General features: G+C 28.4%; 2 protein-coding genes across 2 annotated transcripts in view; one reads left to right on the forward strand and one right to left on the reverse strand.

Moving 5' to 3' along the window:
* Positions 1-7,272: 7,272 nt before the first annotated feature.
* LOC135926794 (uncharacterized) lies at positions 7,273-7,662 on the forward strand. The gene has a single exon (XM_065462725.1). The coding sequence runs from the start codon at positions 7,273-7,275 to the stop codon at positions 7,660-7,662; it is 390 nt and encodes a 129-aa protein (XP_065318797.1).
* Positions 7,663-19,208: 11,546 nt separating this feature from the next.
* The window catches only part of LOC135927527 (arrestin red cell-like), a 45,082-nt gene continuing 39,171 nt past the window's right edge, over positions 19,209-25,119 (reverse strand). Inside the window, exons 9-14 of the mRNA XM_065463554.1 lie at positions 22,995-23,079; positions 22,715-22,787; positions 21,850-21,993; positions 21,356-21,463; positions 20,441-20,731; positions 19,209-19,913 (exon numbers count right to left, since the gene is read on the reverse strand). Of these exons, the coding sequence (XP_065319626.1) occupies positions 19,793-19,913; positions 20,441-20,731; positions 21,356-21,463; positions 21,850-21,993; positions 22,715-22,787; positions 22,995-23,079 (822 nt within the window). The 3' untranslated portion in view covers positions 19,209-19,792. The remainder of the gene's footprint in view (positions 19,914-20,440; positions 20,732-21,355; positions 21,464-21,849; positions 21,994-22,714; positions 22,788-22,994; positions 23,080-25,119) is intronic.

Raw genomic sequence — 25,119 nt, forward strand, 5'->3', positions numbered from 1 at the left:
TTTTATCTTTTTATTTTTATCTTATTTATAATTTCAAACTTCCATCTTGTCATATATATGTATTTTTGGGGGAAATTTTGGGGATTCATTGTTACATTTTTTGTGTAATTATTTTTATTATGTTGTCAAGTCATCATTATCAAAATGAATATATTTTATTTTTATGATTAGAGAAGATTTTAAATAAATTTATATTTATTTGTCAAAATGTGCGAGATATAAAAAGCAAAAAAAGGTAAATCATTATTAAATTAATTTTTTTGGATTGTAAAATTAGATTAGTATATCATAAATTTATTAAAATTATATTCTTAATTTATATTATTTTTTTTTGGAAAATATAATTTTTATCGTTTTCATTTTCAATATTATAAAATTAGTGGTTTTTAAATAAAAACACAAATAAAATCGTATCCCTTCTGATAAAGAAACAAATAAATATTATATATGTTTTGTTTTTTTGCGTTTTTTTGCGTTTTTTTGTGTTTTTTTGTGTTTTAGTGTTTTTGTTGTATGTTTCTTTTTTTAATATTGGTGGTCAAGACCAGGGATGCGAACCCGGCAAAATTTTAGCCCCGGGTTCGGTTCGGGTTAAGTAAAAAAATAAAAGGTGGGTTCGGTTCAGGTTCGGTTTATGGAAATATTTTTGAACCCGGGTTTGGTTCAGCTCGGGTTTAAGAATTTTTGAATTGATATTAAAAAACTAGACATAAATTTGGTATAAAAATAAATTTTTTATTTTATTTATAGGTAAAATACATTTAAAAAATGCAAAACAGTCATAAACCTTGAAATAAAAGAGTTAAAGAGGATAAATTTTAAATAGCAATGATTTCATAGAATTAAAAAACAGATATATAAATTTAATTTCAATTATAATATACACTTCATTAATATATATTAAAAATTAATCTGAACAGAAAATAAACAAATATAATAATTTTTACTTTGACTTGTTGATTCCTTTAATTAGTAATCTTTGAGACTAAGTTAAAAATTAAAAATAAATGGAGTGAATGTATTTAATTGCTTTAAATTTATTTAACACTCCAATAGGAATCTTTGAAAATAAATTTTAAAAAAAATTAAAAAATGGCGTAAAGGAATTAAGTTGTTTAAAATTTATTATCACTTCACTTAAAAGTTATTATAATAATATTATAAAATCTCAATTAAATTATTAATATTTGTATTTACAATTATACAAATATCTTAATATATGATTTTAAACAATACACTGAACCCGCTTGAACCCGGGTTCATAAAAATTCCTGGGTTCGGTTCGGGGTTTTAAAAATTCTATAAATGGGGTTCAAGTTCGGTTCGGGTTCAGATTTTTTTATCAAAAACCCGGGTTTACTCTTCCGGGTTCAGGTTCGGTTCAAATCCCTGGTCAAGACGTTATATATGGGAATTTAAAAATATAACAAGGAAGTTCACTGTTTGTGACGTGTGGGGTTATTAAAAGGGAAGTTTACCGCTTGTGTAACATGTGTGTCTTTTAAAAGGGAAGTTCACCGTTTGTTTAACATGTGGATTTTTTAAAGGGAAAGTTCACCTTTTGTGTAATGTGCGGATTTTTTAAAGGGGTAATTCACCGTTTGTGACGTGTGGATTTTTTAAAAGGGACGTACAGAGTTGTTGCGGATTACAACAAAGCCGAATTACACGGAAGTGCTGCCCGTTTTTGCAAAGTTTCTTTTAAACAATAAATCATATCGTTTAGAAATGCTGCCCATTTTTTTAAAAGTCTTTTACACGGAAGTGCTGCTCAAATTTTTGACATATAGACCTGTTTCACAGAAGTGCTGCCCAAATTTTTGTTATATAGACCTGTTACAAGAAATTGTTTCCCAGATTTTTGTCATAAATAGATCCATCATATGGAAGTGCTGCCCGTTTTTTCCCCTCAAAGAGAGAGAATTGAACCGTCGTATACTCAAATTGTAGAATCTAAAGACGTAAATTTGCCCACATATCAGAAATAAGTATAATGTCTTTTAAAAATGTGATGGATGTATATGTGGATCATTGGACTATTTACTCTATTAATATTATCTTATCTGTTGACATTACAAATAACCAAAATTTTTATTTTAAAATTAATCATAAATTTTTTATAACGCCGGTATGAAAAGCTTAAAATTTGTTAAGTACTGGGAGATACAGTAAAATATTCTTGGAGCATTGGTTATACTATTAATGTGGTTGTGTAGTTTAATATGGGGAAGAAGGATGAGGAGAAGTGGCAGTGTTGGAATGGCAAACTTTGACAATAGAAAGACATAATGGGGAGGAAGATGTGATGAAAATTAACGTGGCTACCAGTTCAAGAGTTAATTTAAGGATGGACGAAGAGTGATGTAAATGAATTAGTCCATACAGAGAGGCGAGATACAATAGTCAAATGTTGGGAATGCAAAGAGGACCAAGTAAGATGGGGTTTGAATTCTCACTGTAGAGTGAATATGAATTTAAATTGTTATAATTGTAGGAGACAAGGCCATATGGTGAGAGATTGTTGGGAAACTAAATGTTTCAAATATGGAAATATGGTCATGTAGCCGCGTACTGACCCGGAAAGCAAAAATTGCGGTGTGCGGGATGTGGACGATTTGGTCACAATAAAGAGGAGTGCAATTTGATCAATTATAACACAAAGGAGATTTGCGGCAGAGAGTAATGAGTCAGAATGCTCCGAATGTGCGAACTATTGAGAGCGAGAAAATGGAAGGATTGTTGGACCTATTTTGAAGTAAACATGGAATGTTTTAGATGTCGAAAAGAAGGGTATGTGGCAAGTCAGTGTAAAAATTGGTAACTTTATGAAAGCGAAGAATTTTCAAAAGGTCGAGGCGTGGCAGTATAAAAAAAATTGATATAAATATGATACAAGATGACATTGTGCATGACCCTTGTCCGAGAGTAATAATAAACTTTAATGGGAGTATGGAACCAATGTTATTTGACACGGGAGTGGCTATTTCGGTAATTGGATATGATAAGCGTCGGAGTATTTCGCCATATGAGATAATCGAAAATGAAGGATTGAGAATACTGCTATTCGATGCGGTAATGGGGAGAGTTGAAATGGAAGCAATAGTGTGAGAAAGAATGGAGATATTAGATTTGTGGATTATTAATCGGAGGGTTGAAGCGATGATGGGAGGGGAGACTGAAGCATTCGAATAGGTCCATGGTATAGTTTTGGGGAGTATTTGCATTGTGGGACCTGTTAATAACTAAAACTAGACGGGATGTGTATGGGAACATAGCGGAGGAATACATAGAAACATTACCAGAAATTGAGGCAGTGTTTAATAGTAATAGGGAGGGAAGAGAGTGAGGAAGTATCGTAGAGCTGATAAAGGAAGATGCGAGTGAGAGGAGGGAGAGGAGTATTCTTAGGAGATAAGAAAATAACGGAGTTAAATATAGTGGAGAAATAGAAGGGAGGGGGGATAACTCTAGTAAAGAAATAGGGCGAATATTTCTAAGGGAGAAATTGAGAAGAATTTTAGGGGAGTAATTGGGGGGACTCATTGGGGAGTTTTCGGGGCAAATAATTCTAAGAGAGAAATCCGGGCTAATAATTCTAGGAGGGAAATCGGGGAATAACTCTGGTAGAAAAATAGGGGCGAATAATTTTGGGGGAGAAATGGGGGAGAGTTATAGAGAATATGATAGAGATCATTAAATCCAACAGAGTTGCAAGAGAATAGACGGTGGAGACCGAGAAAATGGAACGAAGTGTGGATAAAAAACGCGTATTCGAGGAGGTGAGATGGGAATGAAGGAAAAGGATAGGCGTAACGAAATGGAATTGCGGAATAAAAAGATGGAATTAGGAATGATCAAAGTGCAAGAAAGAGTGCGTAAATAAGTGGAGGAATATCAAGAGATTTTTAATGAAGGCTTGGGGTGTCTAAGAGAATATGAAATGGATATTAAAATGAAGGAGGGGGGAGCTTTGTGCCAAAATTTTGTGGATTGCGACAAGGACCGTTCAAATGTTGAAAAGAAATGGAAATAGAATGGGATCAATGGGCAAAGAAGGGAATTGTGTGTCCTGTGAAATATAGCAAGTGGACAATACCGCTGGTGGCGGTAAAGAAGGCCAACAGAAAACTCCATTTGTGCTCAGATTTCTGGATCATCTTAAATCTCTGGGTTGTGGAAATGTAATATCCCTTGCTTCGAAATGAAGAGATATTAGTCAGTTTAAAGGGTGGTGTGTATTTTCAAAGGTTGTATATGAATTAAAGCCAATTATCTTCAACTTGAATCTCACTATCTGTACTTCTGTCATGCTCTATAGTGTTAAATTTTAAATTAAAAATTGTAGAGTTCAAATTTAAATATTCAGAAGAAATTTTAAGATTTAAAAATCTTGGATTAAGGCATCGCTTATACCGAATTTTCAAAATATTTTAAATAAATTTTTATCAATAAAAATATCAAATAAATAATTATTATATAAAATAAATTACTTGCAGTTCAGTAAGTGGAACCACTATGCTGAAGCTTTTTTGTATATATTCTTTTAGACAAATTATATCTGATCTTTCAGATTTGTTGATTATCGTTGTTTCTAATTTACTGAGAAATAATAAACGTAAATTAATTGTTGATCCCTTTTGGGAAGAAATTTTACACGATTCTCCAAATGGATTTAGTAAAGCAAATAGTTCGTCAACTGGATCCCATTCGTTATTGAAATGTTTTAAAGATTATTGTTATTTCACAATTGTACATAGGGTGGTTGTATTAAATAGAATATATGAATGAATGATAATAAGTATATTTATTAATTTAAATATTCAAATTTATAAAATAAGGAATTAAGATAATATAAAAATTTACACGCCACGCTGCTGGCGATAAAAAAATTGACGGCATAGTTTATCTCAATCGGGGGCTTTTTCGTGAAAAAACTAGCCGGGAACCTCAGTGTGAGTCAACGGCACACAGGTATAGTTACAATATAGCATGAATTAATACAATTAATTAAACTGGTTAAAAACCGATACTGCCCTAAAATATTTATATTCATTCAATCTTTCAGCTGTACAAGGTTCAGCAAGATTTTCTTATAATTTTGGAACTCTTCTTTTTTTAATTCACATCCTTTATTTAGCTATATTCCGCTTCCGTTTTAACCCTTAAAAATAATTTCGCATTCTTTTAAGTGAAACTTAATTTTTTTTTATGGATTGCAAATTTTTTAAAATAGCGTTGCTATTTTCCAGTCCCTCATATTGAAACATCAAAATATATTTTTATTTATAAAATATATGAAATTAGCCGGGGTGGCCTAATGGGTTAGATGTATGCTTGGAAACACAAGGACGAAGAAGGACGCAGGTTCAATCCTGGTAAGGAGCATAAAAACATTCAAGTTTTTCTTCGATGACTGATGTGTAAAGACATATGGTATTCGGAGCTTAGAGATGACACCCCGTTCATCGACAGGCATGACAGCCGGGTGCAAAGGATACCTGTCCAATAAACAAAATGAAGGAAACAAATGTAAATATGAATATGAAAGCTAGGGCGTTCCCTCCAAGAGACGCGCGGGGTGTAGACCTCCATCCTGTGAAAAGTAAAGTAAAGGTAAAGAAGACAAGATTAGCAAGTTTGAATATTGGGACGCTTAAAGGTAAGACAGGAGAGTTGGCATCAATGTTGAACAAGAGAAAAGTTGATATAACGTTCATACAAGATATGAAATGGAAAGGTCAGAAGACTTTAATGATGGAGATGGGTATAAATTGTACTATAATGGAATTGTTAGCAATAGGGACGGTGTCGGCATCATCCTCAGCCAAGATCTAACCTCCTCAGTAGTAGAAGTCAACAGGATCTCTGATAGACTAATGAAGATAAAACTCTGCATTGGTCAATCAATACTACACATCCTTTCAGTATATGCTCCTCAAACGGGTTGCAAGAAAGAAGAGAAAGATGACTTTAGAGCTATCCTTGATGAAGCTGTAATGGAAATCTCTATCCCTAAGGATGACCTAGTCATAATTGGTGGTGACTTAAATGCGCATGTGGGGAAAGCAAGAGATAGCTAGAAAAGGCATCATGGTGGTTTTGGATATGGAGAAAGAAATGATGAAGGAAGGAGAGCCCGTATGAAATTTGTGCAAGCCTTCGACCTTGCCTTAACCAACACCTACTATAGGAAAAAAGACAGTCATTTAATAGCATACGAAAGTGGTACAAGGAAAACACAGATAGATTACATGCTAATCTCTCGCAGAAGATTAAAAGATGTAATAGACTACAAAGTCATCCCAGGAGAAGATATCGCCACACAACACAAGCCTAGTCATGGATTTACACATCTCAAATAAATCCACTCAAATCAAGATAAAACTGGAACCATGCATCAAATGGGGCAAATTAAAAACAATGACAGATGCCTTTGCAATCAATGCAAAAATTGAAACAATAGATTCCTCACAAGTCAGTGAATCCAGATTAATAGACATTGCCAAATCGACACTAGGCTTGATAATTCATACAAAGAACTATGGTGGTGGAATGAAGAGGTACAAACCACTATAAAGGAGAAAAAAGGCCTATATAAAATATGGATCAAATCCAAATACTCAGATGACAAGACAAATTACAAAAAATCCAAGAGAATAGCTACAAAGGCGGTGGCTAGGGCCAAATTTATGTCATACGATGACATGTATGAAGAACTACATACTAAAGAAGGGCAAAATAAAATATACAGATTAGCCAAACAGCGAGAAAAGAATTCTTAGGGATATAAACGGAGCTTCGAAAATAATCAAAAATAAAGATGGAAAATTGATAATAAAGGAAAAAGAAATAATGAATAGATGATAAGAATATTTTCAGGAGCTTCTCGACTTTAATCCCCACATACTACATCTAGACGAACACTCCACGTTTTAAAATTTGTACAACCTATAACAGAACAAAAAAAAATCACATGCCTCAAGTATGAAAAACAACAAAGCTAGAGGTCCAATAGAAAGCCTTAAAGCACTAGGAGATGATGGAATACATCTCCTCACAAATCTGTACAATAAAATACTTGAAAATGAAGAGGTTCCCCAAATATAGAGGCATAGCTATCTAGTTCCTATCTTCAAAAATAAAGGGGATCCACACAATTGTCAAAATTACAGGGGCATAAAACTAATGTCACACTGTCTAAAACTATACGAAAAAATAATAGAAAAAAGATTAAGAGACATAATCGAAATAGGAGAGACTCTGTTTGGCTTTATGCCTGGAAGATCAACAAATGATGCTATCCACGCAATTAGGCAAATTAGTGAAAACAGTGAAAATAACAAAAAGCTACATATGGTCTTTCTCAATCTAGAAAAGGCCTTCGATAGAATCCTAAGAAAACTTTACTGGTGGGCGCTACGCGACAAAAAGGTTCCCGATATAAGAATAATACAGGTTACGTATATGGGTCATACAACAATGGTCCGTAGCACAACAGGTACTTCAGCAGGCTTCACAATAGCCGAAGAAGTTTATCATAGGTCGGTTCTCAGCCAACTTCTCTTCATTACAGTAATAAATGTATTAGCACAGTCTATACCTCAATTAGTTCAGTGGAATATGATATTTGCAGATGATATTGTGATACTTGCCGAATCCTAGGATGAAATGAAAGAAAGGTTAGTGAGTTGGATAAATATCCTAGAAAAGCACGGACTAAAAGTAAATAGAGAAAAGACGGAGTATATGGTGATAGGAGGAGATGAAACAGAGAGTATTGATATAAATGAATGGCAGATATCGGCAATTGAAAGCTGCAAATATTTGGGCTCCACTATACAAAACGGCACAATAGAAAAAGAGATAAAGAGTAAAATTAATTAAGGGTGGTTAAAGTGGAGATCTTTATCTGGAGTGCTATTTGACAAAAGAATCCCACAAAAATTAAAGGGGAAAATTTACAGTTCCATAGTACAGCCAACTATTCTATATAGTTTGGAAACATGGCCAACCAAGGAATCAGACGAGAGAAGTCTACAAACTATGGAGATGAGAATGCTGAGGATGATTGCTGGGGTAACAAGAAAGGATAAAGTGCGCAGTACAAGAATACTAAGTAGTTTAAAGGTAGTGCCCATTAAGACTAAGTTAATGGTAAACAGACTTAGGTAGTATGGGCACACAATGAGAAGGTCTATGAACTACATAGGAAATAAGGTTGAGAGTTAAGTGATGGGTAAACGTAAAAGTGGAAGGCCAAAACTTCAATGGGGCCATAAAGTTAGAGCCAATATAAAGAAGTATAAATTAGATAAAAGAGATTGTATGAATAACATAAAGTGGAGAGAGATGTTGAAGGAGCTTACCACCAGAAAAGGTAAAAGCTAAAGAGAAAAAAAAATAGATGAAATTAATTATTTTTATTAAGTATCTATGAATAATATACAAAAATTTTTTTAAATATATTATTCGAAAATATGAGTAATATATTTTCGAACATAAGTGGATTCATAATTGTTTGTTGTGGCGATAACACAAATTTTAGCCCTTAAAAGACCCTTTCAACAGAAACTCGTGTAGAGGGAACCGCAAGTACTATAAGATTAAGTTTATATAATTCAGAATTTTCAAACTTTTTTGATCAATATATAAAAACTGATGATTAGATTAATTGACTGAATCAAAAATTGGTTATTTAAATATTTCGCATACTAAAATATAGAAAATAGGAATATGTCTCTAATGTTATAAGAAATAAATACAAAAAAATTATGAGATCAAAGCAGACAAATATTGTAAAATTATGATATTAATAAATTAATTAATCTAACTCCCCAAAAAGCATCACGGGTACGTAAACGCCTAAAAATTTCCAAGATTTTTTAGTTGATAGCAAACTAGAATTCGATTGTGAAAAAGACTATCATCAATTTATAAAGACACATCATATGGATATTATTGGTTTAAGAATTTACATTCCCTCACACCTAAAAAATAATATTAAAAACAGATTTGAACAAACTTGCATTTCAAGACCACAAAATCTATTATTAATAATAAAGGCTATACTACTAATGCTATAAAATTTACTCAAGTGCCAAAATCTATAAATAATATATAAAATTAAAACCTTATAAATTTGGTCATTTTAAATTATATGGGAAGATCCTTCTATCAAACTAGGGAAATGGTTATATTATACTTAAATTAAGTAAATAAATGCAACTAAAGAGAATGATCTAATACTATATGAAGCAGTTATTTGAATTAATTTAAGTCATAGTTAAAAATTAACATACTTCTTATGGATATTAAAAAAAATTTGATCATTTAATAATTATAAATAACGACACAGATATTGTAAAATATGAAATACACCAAAAGGAAAAGAATGTAAAATTATTTATTTTATTTTGGTTGAAACCAGTTTAAATTTTTTTTTATAAAGGTTCTTTTTACTCCTTCAAAAATTAATTATATCGGTTCAGTTAAGGTTCAGACATTTATAAAGGTTTATAATGGTTTAACGATCGTTACTTCACTCCGGGTCCCTGAAATAAATAAAGTAGAATTTTTAACACGGGAGAGTTAAAATGTATTACCCTAGCCTCTGTTCCATTATGCCAATAAATATTTATAAAAATATAATTAAATTACAACTTTAATTAATTATTACTTAAGGTTGTAAATTTAAATTAATAAAAAGAGATTTTATAGGAGCCAAAAACAATAGATGTTGTGAGTTTTTAAAAAATAAAAAACTACGGGTTATAAAAGGATACCTAAAATATAAGGGTTATATAAAGAATGAGGTGGGAGATATGCCCTAATACTAGTATACAATATTAACATGTTTTAAAAGTGATAATGGGGTATGGGATCTTGTTTTAAAACGCGTTTTATTTTTTTTTTAAAATTTATTATTATTTACTTTCAAAGTTATTTTTTCTTGGGCTTATAAAGTAGATATATCCAAATTGGTATCAATCGATAGCAATAAAAAGATCTATCCAGTTGGAGGCCAACTTCTTACTCCTAATAGGTAAGTGAAGGCGGCCAGGTTTTTTCAACACAAAATATTGATATGGGTATCAAATAAAAAATATTTAAAATATTCTTTGACTAAATAATACTATTCACTCTTGGTCTTAATAGGTGGGACTTGGTATGAGGGCTATAATGTAAATTTGATATGGGTATCAAATAAAAATAATTTTGATTGTGGGTCAGGAATTTCTCTCTTTATAACAAATTTTCAATATAGGTATAAAATAAAAATTAAAAATATCATTTATTTTCACATTTGGTCTGGGAATAGGGGGAGGGGGGGGGTTAGAGTTCAAAACATAAAAATTAAGTTCTAGGTAATAATATTTTGATTTTAAGTCTAATTATCACACTAAGTGAGCGGTTCTTGACCTTGGGGGGGGGGGTCTGGAATTTAAAATAAATATGAAATAAATACTCATATTGGTATTAAATGAAAGCTAATTAAAAAAATCATCTTAAATATGTTAATATTTTATGGATATTCCAAGGCAACAAAAAATAAAATTTATCTCGGGGTCAACAATTAAATTATTATGATTCTAGGAAAATCTTAGATATAATATGTCATAATTCTTATACTCAAGCGAGCATCATAATTTGAGACATAATTAGTTTGTGATGAAGATCAGAAATGTGAAGCGATAAAATATTTTGTAACGAATAGAAAATTTTCCCAGGACCATGAGCTCATCTAGCGATTATCTAAACATTAATAGCAATAATAATTGTCATTATTAGCCTCTTTCATAATTAAAAAGAATTACATTTTGTCAGGTTAAAATGTATTTATAAAATTTAATTATTATATTTTAATGCTAATTAACTTAAAAATTAGAAAGAATATAACTGTACTATCATGCTAAACTGGCAGATAAAAATGATAACAAAAGATTTTTTTTAAACTAAATTGCTTGATGAATAAACAAGCTTTATTTCTGCTCAAATTAAATTCAAATTTTATGATATAATATTTTGATAGCTAGCAGAATTTAATTATTGTAATATTATATATAATATAATTAATTATAATATTTGTGATATTTAATAAATTCTTCCATTGTATAATAATATTATAATTTTTGTAATATCGAATAAATTCTTCCATTATACAATTTTGCACGCGTAAAATTACATTTATTTTATTAAATTATTCTTGGGAGAAGTTAATAATCCATTAAATGAATATAATATTTAATTATATTCTAATTAAATTAAGATAATTTAATTAACTATGTCAAAATTTTCTGGTAAGACAATTTTATAAATAAATATTCCATTATTAAAAAAATAATATATATATTGAACAGTTATGAAGAAGTTTGAGTATATGATATATTACATTATATTACTAATTCTATTGCTCCTAATATAATTAAAGGTCTTATCTTTAAAAGCCAGTTTGAAATTTTCCCTATAACATTTATTGAAGATGATATTCACATAAAATGTAACAACAACGTACATGGATTCTAACAAATATAGGCTATACCAAACATTAATATCTATTCCTTTTACTGATTGCAAATTTAATATGTACAACATGTTATCTATAGATATGGGTAGAAGTAAAATCAAAAATTCTATAAGTAATATAAAGAGAAGTTTAAAATTTTTGCGTGTTTCTAATTTTTTACGAATTGCCTTTTCTTCCAACACCCTATTAGTAGATAGAATGGCATGATCACTACAAGTATCACCATGAATAATATTTCCTTGTGAACTAGAATATACCTGTGATAGGTGTGGATTATTGTTATTATCATTGTGTTTTACTGAATGATTTAATATATTAGATTCACTACTAGCTATGGCTTGATTGTGGATTAGTTGAGAGGCTAAGAACAAGTTTAATTCATTTATATTTCTTTTATTTTTATCGTGATTAATAAATTCTGGCTCTTTTGTTACGTTCCAAAGAAACAAATGCTTGGTACGCTCAATAACAATTAGCTTAAGTATAACTGTTATCCCAAAAGGTAAGTATTTTGTAAAAATTTCCCTGCTTACGAAAATCCAACGTATTTTAGGCCATTTTTGTATTTTAGAAAATAAATATATTTCAATCAATCCTAGCCTGTCCTGACCAATGGACCCAGTATCATGCGATATAATTAGAGAAGTAAAAGGTATCGACCATAAAGTGCAATAAAGTATCACCATCAGCAAAGCCCATTTAGCGCAAATTGGAGAACACATTTTTTTATAAAAAAAGGGGTAAGATATAGCTATCATATGATACATGCAAAATAAGAAAGATACGAGAAAACTGCTTAATCTTAAGATTTTGGACAGTGGTAAATGTATTTGGAATAAGTATATACTCCAAGCGTAATTTCTATTGGCATAATTTTGCTTAGAAATCAGAAAATCAATTAATGGCCAGGGAATCATCAAAATGCAATTAACTAAATTTATTCCGAATAGATATTTCATTAATATTCCGTTGATTGAGTTATGTGGCTCGAAAATAGGATGGGAGGCTACAACATAGCCTAAGCTGTTTCCGATTAATCCAAAAATAAAAATTAAAACATTCGCATAATGGAAGATAATATTTCCTCTGAGTTTAAGATATAATATGTTTTCCAAATTTACAATTTGATTAAATTGTGTTAAAGTAAAATTACCTATAGTATAATCATGATTGGTTACTCCATATATATCACTAGCTAAAGGATTGTTAGTTATTGTATAATATTGTGATATGTTGTGAGTAAAATTATGAGCCATAAAATACCTGGATAATATTTTGTTGAAATCAGTATAAAAATATCTTTTGAAATAATGTCTTCATTCAATTGATTTGATGAAATCTAAACGTAATCAAAAAATTTATGCTTATAAATTTAGATATTGTATTTACGAATTTCTAATGTATATTGAAAAATGAGCAATAAAATTTAGGATTGATAATGTTTTAAAAAATCGTATTTTAATTAGTAAAAAAAATCATTATCATCTATCACCTTAATTACTATTAAATAATGCCTATTTTTACATACAAGAAAATAATTTAAAAAATCAATATGCAATTAACCAATTATCTTTATTTTGACAAAATTTATAAAAAAATATATATATTGTATAATGAATACAATATTCACAATCTAGGATTTGATTTACAACTATATAATGTATATTTTTATTTAAAATTATGAGTTCAAAGTTTTTATTATACCACCATAATCAAGGCTGAGAACCTGAAAGCCAGGATTTATATATCTTAATATCATCGCTAAATTTGGCGGCGGAATATTTCTAAGAACTAATTGTAAATTATATTAATATTTCTTGCTTTTTTTAGTAGCAATTGAGTACTTAGACCAATATAGTAGCCAGTAAAAGGAAATAATGTTGGCAAACCTATGATTTATTATGCTACTGAAATAATTTACTCCAAAAATTTTATCGATGTTCCATATTAATTATAATTTTAATCCGTTTTTATTAGCAAAATTTGAAAAAATGGCCAAATTTGGCATCATGCATGATAGAATGGAAAATAGCAGATTTGCGCTATATTTATTAATTCTTCAATCATTTTTTTCACATACAAAAAGGTAAACCGTACTATAAGACAAATAAAATATATATCACGCATTAAGCTTAAAATCAACAAAATTTCTGGAAGTATTAAATCTAGAACTTATATCAATAATTGATACATTGATTCTTCAATTCGTTTGGTATATAGTTTAAAGAAAAACGCATTACGACAAAATAAGATAAAATTGCCAAGATTGGATACATGCGAAAACAAATATTATGGAAGCACTATTTTTGGGAGAGCTCATCAGTTTTTCTAGTCAATAAAAAAAACTAGTTAAATAACAAACCTTTAAATGTAACCAAAAAGTTATTAGAATTACTAAAATTTGTATCAAATTTAAGATTGAACAAAGAATCTAAAGAAAGCAATTATAATAAAAAAAAATATCTAAAAAAAATATTACCATCATTTATAAAATCAACTTTTTATCCTAATTTTAAAATTTGAGGATTTAACTAAAAAGTCTAACTCGATATTTTAGCCAAAAGAAAATTATACAAACTTGGAAACATATCTGACAGGACATAACTTGCGGCATCTTTGGAAATGTTATATCAAAATGGTTTGGTTATGGTAAAATTTAAAACCATAGAAGTATAATTTTTTAATGCGTGTTATTGTTTAGTAAAGTAATTCGCTTAACCTCTCCTAGAAGCGTTCCGTTTTATAATTGTCATTTGTAAAAAAACATTGTGAAAATTTGATTATAAAATAAAATGATTTGTTTTTAAATTTCTGAGATTATTTTATTTAGAAAAATATTGAGGGGGTTTTATCAATTTAAAAGAAAATTTTCATCTATATATCAATATAAAAGTATTATGAGAAAACAAAAATTTTATTTGATCATATTTCACAGGGAGGGGGGTTTAGCCTTTGCCCCTTGTCTACGCCACTGGTCAGAACACTTATGTAACAACGATTTTATAAACTGTAAAATCCAAACTGATATGATTATTCTTATCATATTCTCCCTAATTAATAATAAATCGATTTTAATTACGGATTTAAGCATTTAAATTATTTCATCTAAAACCGCATACAATTAAATTAAAGCCTAGATAGGGTTCTTCTAATTAGTCTTCGAAGAATGATTTTAAAATTATTGGTGGATGTTTTAGAGAAAATAACTTAAAATGTTTGTATGTCTTTCTACATAGGAACAAATTAAAGGCATAGACATTTCTTCCGTAAATTTCTTAAATAAACTAGTTTTTATAAAAAATATTTAAGATTTATGACTATTTAGCGGAATTTTATAATTTTCTTAATGTCGCGGGATGATATTTAATTAGTCAACAAAATAGAAATAATTTAAAAAATATAACAAAAACAAATGATGCATTGTAATTTTTTTTACATTGTTATCAAATCAAATGAGTAATATATTAAAAAAGTTAACCAAATGCCAAAAAATTATGAACCTTTAACGACATGCTCTATTATATCTTATTTATTTAAATAATATTATTACACAAATAAATTGTAAATGTCCTGAAACACTTTTTCGCGAATATTTTTTTACTGTGGATGTTGTTTATCGCTAAGGAATTTTAAAGCTATATAATATTGCAAATTCAACCGATATTTTTTTCACAAACTTTTATAGCTAGGACAATGTCGCGTAACTTGAAATGCTAACTGGAGTGCAGGGACTTCTACCTGGGGAGGGGGGGGGTAGATCAATCAAGATCACCATTGAAATTAGAGGATGTAGTTAGTTATAAAATAATTATCATTATTGGATAGGGATGAATGGTATATTCTTTTTTTTATTATTTTAGTTTGGTAGAAGGTGATTAAACGTTTTGAGAGGGTTGTTATCATTTATATATGGGTATACAAACCCCTGTTAAAGTGAATACATTATAATCTTCAGTCCTTTTCTTATAAAAGTTAAAATAGGAAATGGCATAGTAAAGTCTAGATCCTTTTATATTTTTTGATATCTAATTTATATAGAGAATTAATAACCTTACAAAATAAATTTAATTGTAAAATTTAAAAAAAAAAATTTTTTTTTTATTGAATATGTGAACGAAAAAGAACATAGCCATATCATAGTCTAAACCAATAAAGTTTATTTGTTAAATATATAACAGAGGTGAATAATAGTTTTGAAAGAATCATAGAGCAAATATGACTTGGACAAAAAGACCCAGACGAAGATTCTACGGACAAAAAGACTGGTTAAAAATAACCATAGATAAAAAAGACATCGGACAAAAATACCCCAATTATAGAAAAATTTCACATGTTATAATAAAAGTAGAATGCAATTTCCTCGTTTTAAACGTTGCCCTTACAGTAGGATGAAATTTGTCCCACATAAAAAAGGACCTTTAATACACGGTGGGACATATTTCATCCGGAATGATTTTCTTATTTTATTTATTATACAGATGTTATGAATATATCCCATATAAAAAATAATATTATTTAGTCCAAACTTAAACTCCAGGACATATATAGTGATGGGTAATTTTAATAGCACTAAAAATCATTTTATTGACTTTCATTTGATAACCTTGTCTAGATAAAAAAGGTTCCCTCATCCCCCTACCTTTCATGACATTAACATGATTAATTTTAAAACTGAAAAAATAATGCTTATGCACTTTAAATTCAATTGAAGAAAATTAAAATTTTTACTTAAAATCATCTTTTGGGAATTCAGTGAAAATTTCTTTAAGTGGTTTTAATTTTGAATAATTATGGTGGAAAAAAAATATGCACCAACCTACTTGTATTGTTATGAAGCATTACATATTGGCTTAAAGCTTCAGAATTAGTGCTTGTCAAGGTTTGGCAAACCTCGTTCTTAAGGCTACATCATAATATATGATTTAGATTCCTATTTATTTTTTGAAAATAAACTAATATTTTATATTTAAATAAAAAGAAAAGATATCTGTAAAGATCTTAAAATAATAAGATTCAAAAATATTTTGAATTGGGGAAATCCCTTATTTCACTTAAATGTAATTTATTTTTGAATTGCCATCCAAAATTGACACTCTAAGCAGTAATGTTGTAGACTTTATTTGGCTTCTCTGTTTTTGGTCAGTGACTGCCAAAACCAGGGTTGTGCATTTAACCGATCAAATATGGTCAAATTCAAATAAATATTTTTTTATATTGAATATCATTATTTTCGTTAATATTTTTTAATCAATTTCTCTTTTAGTAAGATTATCAGCCGAAACAGACCAATTTATTTCTGAAGAAGAAGTAGATCTAGGAATTGTTAGTAAATGCCACTTCTCTTAATGACCATGGTGGTTAAAGCTTATTCAATTGCTTGAGGTTGGAATCTGATTGTGGAAGTTATTGCTTTCCCCATAATTTTCTAATGCCGCTTTTACATCTAAAATTTGAAATATTTTGATCATCACCACCTTGTATGACTAATTCTTGAATTATATCACCTGCTTCATTAAATTCAATATGAGTAAGATGCTCCCCAATATTAGGGACACAATAAATAAGAGCCTTGTGATTACATGTATTTATATCGCTTTTTCTTTTTCAAACATATTTTTATCTTCATTTTCTAGAATATTTGACCAGGTCAAATATTCCTCCGTTCAATTGACTAAATTTTACCGGTCAATTGGCCGACTTGCCAAAATTGATTGATGAATTCATAAATATTAAATCATCAGACAATAAACATTAATGCAACCCAGATCAAGATTTAACTAATAAACTCAATGATTAACATATTGATAAAGCTGAGTTCCTCGTGCGCGATTCTTATGAGATAAGAAGAAAAGCATAGGACAGGATCACAAAAAAAGTATATTCCATTAATAAATTTTATAAACCAGATCTAAATTCATTAATCATTATATAAATTTATTATTAAAAAATTACAAACTCTATCATTAAATCAATCTTCCACCTATTTTTAAAAAAAATATTATTCAATAAATGTTTCAAAATAAATTAGTCATTATTAGGAATTATCGCGATATTAAAATCGCTATATATATTTCGCGAAATAATTGTCGTTATATTGTCTTCACGATAATAACTTGACTAATTTTCGCGAAAATGGTTTAGCGGTAATGTATTCGCTTTAAAGGTTTCGCTATAAAAAATTCGCGATACTGTCTTCGTGATAAAAATTTCGCTATAAATTCCATTCGTGAATAAAAGTTTAACCACCATATAGTTTTATGATTTGGATTGGTCTTTTATAATCTCTTCTTCAAGAATTGTGGTTAGACCTATAAATTTTTCCTTATTAGTCCATTCTATAAATCATTGTCTTAAATGGTAACAGAAATTTATATTAGTTTCATGACCTTTTCTCAATGCAAATTGCTAAGAATTATATTATATTATGTGGTCTTTAAAAACCATTATCAATTGAGGCATATGTATGAATTAATTAACCTTTTTTATCACTTGTAATTCTTTAGAAGCAAAATTTTTTATATCAGCAATAGAAAATATTATATATTGTAATAAATAGATTTTGTATTAAAAAATATTATTTTAGAAATGTCATTGTTTTTATTATTTATATGCTAGTTTATTTTGTATGCATAATATAATAAATGAAAAATTTTAAATTCGGAATAATTGCTCAGAGTTAGCAAATTTTAAAAAAAGTAGAATATAATAATATAAAACCCGGCTGAAGGCCGGGCAATAGTGGGCCGAAGACCTGCAATAGGGGGTATGGGGGTGAAGCCTCCATAAATATTTTTTTTAGTTGAGCCCCCTTAGATTGTAAAGGCTAGCGAAGACGCCCCTGTTTGCGATACTGCTCAACTTCTCTTTAGAATCAACTAAGTACATTCTAAATACCATTTTATTTTCTTCTGATCATAATCGAATATCACATATTTCAATTTTATTATTTGTAGGAATATCTGATTCTGACTTATATTTCTAATTTTTTAAGGTTTTGGGCTCAGATATGGTTCTAAAAAGGTTTCAAATTTATCTATATGAATTAAAAATGAATTAGCAGCTACATTAATCAGTACAAAATGAATATTAAATTTATTTAATGCATGAGCGATATCAATATAATCAATCAGCGAGAACCAAATAACTTATTTTTAGATTCTTGCCCACGATTTACTCGCCTCTTAAGGTTCCATTGTTTAAGATTTCAGAAAACTTGAGATTTCTTTTCAACAATGAATCTTCATTTATAATTTTCATTTTAAACAAAGGTATTCACATTTTTATAGAGAAATAAAAAAGAAATTCTATAATTTCAAGCTGTTTTTAATAAATATTTTAAGTTGTTTTTTTGATGGTCTCTAAATTTTTGTTCTCAATCAAAATGTAACCAGAAAAATGTCTAAGAGCCCATGTTATATTTACACACTTCTTAATATGCAAAATGTTATATTAATTCTTATGAAAAATCCTAGGAGAATATTAAACATCAATTTAAAGGTTTTTATATCTGCAGTATTTCGTTAGAGGGTTATTATAATTCCCTCTTTTATTTTTCAATTAATTAAAATAAATATAATAAATAAATATTACTTTAAAAAATTATATAAATTTTAAAAAAATAGCTAAAAAATATTGAATATTCATGTTTTGTACTTTTCTAAAATATTTACAATTTAAAAACAATGGCAATGGAATACTAAAATTGAAACTCTAAAAATTCTCTTTAGCAGTAAAAAAACCCCTAACTTATATAATGTAAGTTTAAAAATAATATTTGGCACAAGAGTCTAAAAGATTGATTAAAATTATAATAACATTAGTGGTGTGATTTTTAAAAAAATAGCTAAAAATTAAGTAAAGGGTCAAGAATTAATAAAGAAAATACAAAGGATATTTTATTTATACTCTACTACAAAGACAATTAAAAGATACATGCAATTCATTTTGTCAAGATATGGTTATAAAATAAAAATAAATTCTGAATGTATAATTCTTTTAGGCATCAAGATTTATCTAATTCTATGTATTGAATGTGCGGCTGAGGTTACAACTGTAATACTTAATTCATCCCTGGGTGATAAGAAGGAAGAATTGGTGTATAAAATAAATTTGAAAAATCAAAAAATTTATTTAAAAGGGATTAAGATATATAAATTTGAAAAGGATATTTTAATGATGTGCTATTACAATAAATATATTCTATTTACAATATATATTATTTTTAAAAAACGTTTTCTGAAAAGAGGAGAAAAATAAATATTCGATTTTTCATTCGTTATTTGGATCTTTATTTTGAACTTCTTTTTCTTTTGCGTTTAAATCATTTAAAATGTCATTTTGTAAACGAAGGCGGGAAAAATCTTCGAAAATTATATCATCATGAACAAGGCTTTGAGAAAAAAGGTTTAATTTATTTTAAAAAAAGAAGATATTATTTTCATATTTATAGGTTCATAATCATAGTAAAATCAAATATAATTATGATCATGAAAAAAGGAACATTTTAAATAGTTATCTATATCTAAAACTGTAAATGTTAATTCAAGACATATATGACCGGTTGGTTTTCCCTTTTCTCCTGGCTCATTCTACTTTCAAATAAGTTTAAGAAAGTTGAGGCAGAGATATCTTCGCATTAAAAATAAAGTGAATATGCTTATAAACTTTAATTAAATTTGATCGATTATATGAACAAGCTTTAATTCGCATTAAAAAAATAAAGTGTATATGCTTATAAACTTTAATGATTGATTATATGAACGAGCTTTAATTAAGAATTTCATGCCATTTCGATTATATGGCTCAGCTTTAGTTAAGAATTTCATGTCGTTAAAAACTTAAATAGATTAACAATATATTCAATCATAAAATTGACATTACATAAAAAATTGAATATATTTATATTTTCCCCCAAACCTCTTTTGATCTAATCGTTTTTCTTCTTCTCCTAGCTCTATAAGATCTGGCTCTTCAATTAACTTGGAAACTTGGTTCTGCTCATTGGTTCGTATTGGTTTATTTGATGATATTTCATTTCCGTCGGTAAGACTTTTCGTATTTTTAGAATATTTACTGTCATAGTTAGTAACTTGCAGTGAATCAGCAGGCTCTGTTTCCTCCACCGGTTTGGGATGAGTCAAGACAAAGCCCACCTCCGCGCTAACATCTTGGCCGAAAGAAACTATCAATTTAACTTTCACAGCATAACTAAGTGTTTCAAGTCATATATATTTAAAAAAAGAAGAGTAAATAATTAATCCATAATGAAGAACAGAAGGCAATTGAGGAATAATATATGATCAAAGTAATTAAACTTTTTGAAGATGACCATTTCTTTACTAATTCAATCTAAAAATTTGCAGGTGTAAAAATATAAGGATGATTTATGACAATTATTCCCTTTTTTGTAGAATTATATTTATTAAAAAGATAGGGTTTGGAAAAATTAATGTTTAACAAGAAATAAAAGTTGACAAGATTTTATCGCAAGTATAACTTATAACATTAAAGAAAATATATAATGTAAGGAAAACATGAAAATAAATTCCCGAATTGTATAGTATATTGAGTTGATACTAAAAAAGAAACTACACCATAGTCTTAACTTTAATTTTAACCAAGATTAAAACCTTAGAGGACATCTAAGGATATAAAATGTCGGGGAAATCAAAAAAATATCTTTAAAAAAATACTATATAAATATTTATTTAATAAAAAAAATCAAATTTTTTGTTGGATATTTTAAATACACCCCAATAAATTACAAAAAAATTACTTTCTGGCATCGAAAATATCGAAATGATAAATAAAAAAGATTTTTAAAAGAAAAACTTGACAATAATCCCCAAATTCTCCTTTTCCTTGGCTCGATTATTGTTTCCATTATTTTCATTGCTATTTTGGTCATTATGGGTATTAAAAGCCCTTTCGTCTTTGAATCTTGAAATAAAAAAAAGTATTCATAAAAATATTAAATTTTTTGATGATTGCACAAGGAGTCTTTTTAAAAATAAATTTAATTTCTATCCCTAACTAAAGATATTCATCCTAGAAAACTAGAATAACCTAGCTAAAAATATTTGAACAAATATCATTATTATATAAAATGAATGTAGGTTAAAAAAAACCCGCTTATTAAAATATTTTAGAAGAACTTAATTCAACTGATATATTAATTTTAAATTTCTTTCTTTTCTTCTTTAACCTCTCCCCGTTCAATCGTTTCTTAAAACCTTATAAACTTCTAACATTCAAAAAAAACCCCAGAAATTACATTTATAAATGAAAATAAATGCTGGCTCAATGCTATGCTTATATAATTATACATGGTAGAGGAGGCCAAATTTGTGTCTTCATGTTTTAGCTTGCCGTCTAGAGCTAATCCTCTCTTGTCCCTATTCTCGCTTAGCAAAGGGGTTAAATAGTAAACCTTGGAAAGATTACAACATGGCCCTAAGGGAAAACCGTCGCTGTGTGTATGATAGAATAATTTATAATTTATGGGCCTATCGTAAAATATTTTATTATAGATTAAAGGAATTGTATTATATAAAATAAAAATTACCCCAATAAATTTAAATGATATATTAGCTACGATTTATAAACCCTCCAGAGAAAATTATCGAATATTAAAAAATAAATTATAACAAGATAGAAAGAGATAAATTGCGTAAACCCAATAAAAATTGAGAGATATGGTTTAGGGTGATTTACATTAATAATTTGCGTGAATAAAATCCACAAATGCATTATCACGAATGCAATGCAACGCTATTCCCCCATCCTAAATGTTTACTGCTAGGGTGCGGTGCGTCAGTCAAAATTTTATTTTAAAATTAATTTATTATTGAAATTTATGAAATAGAGTTTGGACGCAAAATACATAAAAGCTTTCAAAAATATTTTTTGACTTTAGATGCACTCTTAGTATAAAAGACTGGCAAATCTATTAAAATAATGAAAAAAATATATTTATATTTACTAAAAAATTTATACTTAACTATATGATTTTTTATATTTATTGGTAAAAATAAAATAAAACACAGACGATTCTGTTATTATAAATTATACTTATAAAAAAATATATTTAAAATACTGACAATTTTGAATAAAATACTGAAGAGCCTTTATTAAACATATTCCATTCTTCCATTACTTCAAATACTCTGAGAAAAAAATTATAAATCGTACTCGCTTTCAAGTTCTGCTACGTTACACTTGTATTGAGCTGTCGAAAATAAGCAAATATCGGCATATTGTCGCACTTTACAAAAATATCATAAAAATTTTTTTTTTCATTTCTAAGAAAGAATAAAGTAGGAAATCAATAAAAACTACTTTTAGTTGTTTTTAAATGATTTTGTGGTCTTTATCAAACCTATGCTCTTTCAATTTAATTAATGTTTAGGTTTGAAAAAGAAAAGTATGAGAATAAAAATTTTTTATAATAAAGATTGATTGTTTTTCAAACCTGCTATTTTAATCTTTTTGACCGTTTTGTTAGAGTTGTTGGTTATTTGAACGTTTACAGCTAGGGGTTCCCCGTGGTAATATTTCTATTATTTTATATTCAAGCATTAATTCTTTTTATAAAAGGTTCCAAAGCAATGATATAAAAACATATGTATTTAATAAAATAGAGTCCTTTATCCAACTCAACTATATAATTAAATTGAATGATAAAATATTCTTTATTGTCACGTATTTTATTAATTCAATCCCGATTATAAGTTTTTATTAGATCTTATTATGTAATATTTATCTATTTTTATTCAGTCGAAAAAAATTAAGTCCATCAGATTATTAAAATTTCAATAGTCTTAATTCGCATGTATAAAAGGGGGGAAGCTAAGGTAGTTAGCCTGGCGAATGCCAATGGCCAACCATTTTATTTAATTAGTAGGAGTTTTTTGGTTTCCATGTTCTAGTAATAGGCATTCTTAGCTCCTTTAAAAATACCATACCATCCGAAGGTCGATAATGGTGTTACAATTATTGGCAGGAATATGGGAGCTATATTTGTCACGCTTATACACATACTTCCTTTAGATTACACCTATCAAAGTTTGTAAGGTTGCGAGAAATGTTTTCATATTAAAAATAATAAAAGTTATTCTATTCGGGCGTTTGTTGTGCACATATATCTATCCAAGGGGTTCCAAAGTCGATGGGATTCCCTAGAATTTAAACCTCTTTGAATGGTGTCATTGCATGTACCTGGCTTTAGTATTTGAGAGTTTGAAGTAAGGGAGACATGTTTAGCAGTGCTATTAAGCAATTCAATCTAATTTTAGAAGAAACTAAGGTAAACTTTAATCAAGACTCCAATTTTTAAAAGGGATTATATTAGTGCTCGAATCTATTGTAAAAAGTTAAGGAAAGAAGGATCAAAGAAATGGTCCCACAAGTCTCGTACCGAGACTAAGAGGGTAGTTGTCGGTCGTCCCGAAAAGATAAATGTACTAATGGATTGGAAAATTAGTTTTTTATTCATAAGAGTCATGCGAATCGGCTAAAAGTCGGGTTCAACATTTTTTTCAAATAGGGCCAAGCATTTAATAACATATAATAATGGTTTCCAGTTTTATTATAATAAAACGATATATAAAACATTTCGATTAAGTGATTAAACATAAAGGGACTACTAGTACACATCCATACTGTCCTATGGGGACTATCTTTAGTATTACAATGTGAATCACGTGTAGATTTGTCTCCAATGGACAAATTTTACATATAATTGTAATTAAAATATAGGGTTTGTTCCATTTTTTAAAATAAGATTTCATTACCTTTCTTTTACTGGAAGCTCATTTTTGCTATTAAAAATTTCAAGAGATATAATATATCTACGAAATTCTTTATAGCAATTAATTTCCATTGCCACCAATTTTTATAAATAACGTATGAGTTAGCGGCTTCAATAAAATAAAATAACAAAAGATTACACCATGTTTTATTCAACTATTTATATGATAGCACTTTATATGTATAAAGAGAACACCACACATAGCATTGTTATAATAGTTAATCAATCTAGGGATGAGTATTTTCATTGATACCCCCAGCTTGTTCTTCCTGGAGGAAATTTTGTCACCAGGCTAATGATAGTTTTTTGATATAAAATGTATAGATTTATTATCTTCCCATTTGAGGCACACTATATTATTCATAAATAACTTTGAATTCATCAACCCTAATCATTTTTTTATCATTATAACTTTTGGTAATAAATTTCTTTGTGCATTGAATGCGCCACATCCATATCTAAGTTATATAAATCTTCAACAAAGGATAGCGTAAAATAATTATCAAAAAATAATCTGTGAAATTTGTTTTTCATTCCTCCAATCATATTTTACATCGACTTCCCGGTTTTCAATAGTGCAATCTCTTTTTCCTGTGTAAATTTGGAATTTGCTTGTATAACTATTTTAACAAATAATCATAGTTACAATAATATTATTTTATATCTAGTCTTGGCAGCGGTAGCCCAGATTTTGCAACTTTTTTTAAGTGTTTTGGGGAAATACCGCTTTATTGCACTTCGTTCTATGAAAAGACAATATGCATAGTTATAAAAATCCATGAACTTG

Source organism: Gordionus sp. m RMFG-2023, chromosome 3 (genome assembly GCF_954871325.1).
Source record: "Gordionus sp. m RMFG-2023 chromosome 3, tfGorSpeb1-WG-v2, whole genome shotgun sequence".
Lineage (NCBI taxonomy): Eukaryota > Metazoa > Nematomorpha > Gordioida > Chordodea > Parachordodidae > Gordionus > Gordionus sp. m RMFG-2023.

Coding starts and splice junctions, on each gene's coding strand:
- LOC135926794 (XM_065462725.1), top strand. CDS start 7,273: ATGCCTGGAAGATCAACAAATGATGCTATCCACGCAATTAGGCAAATT.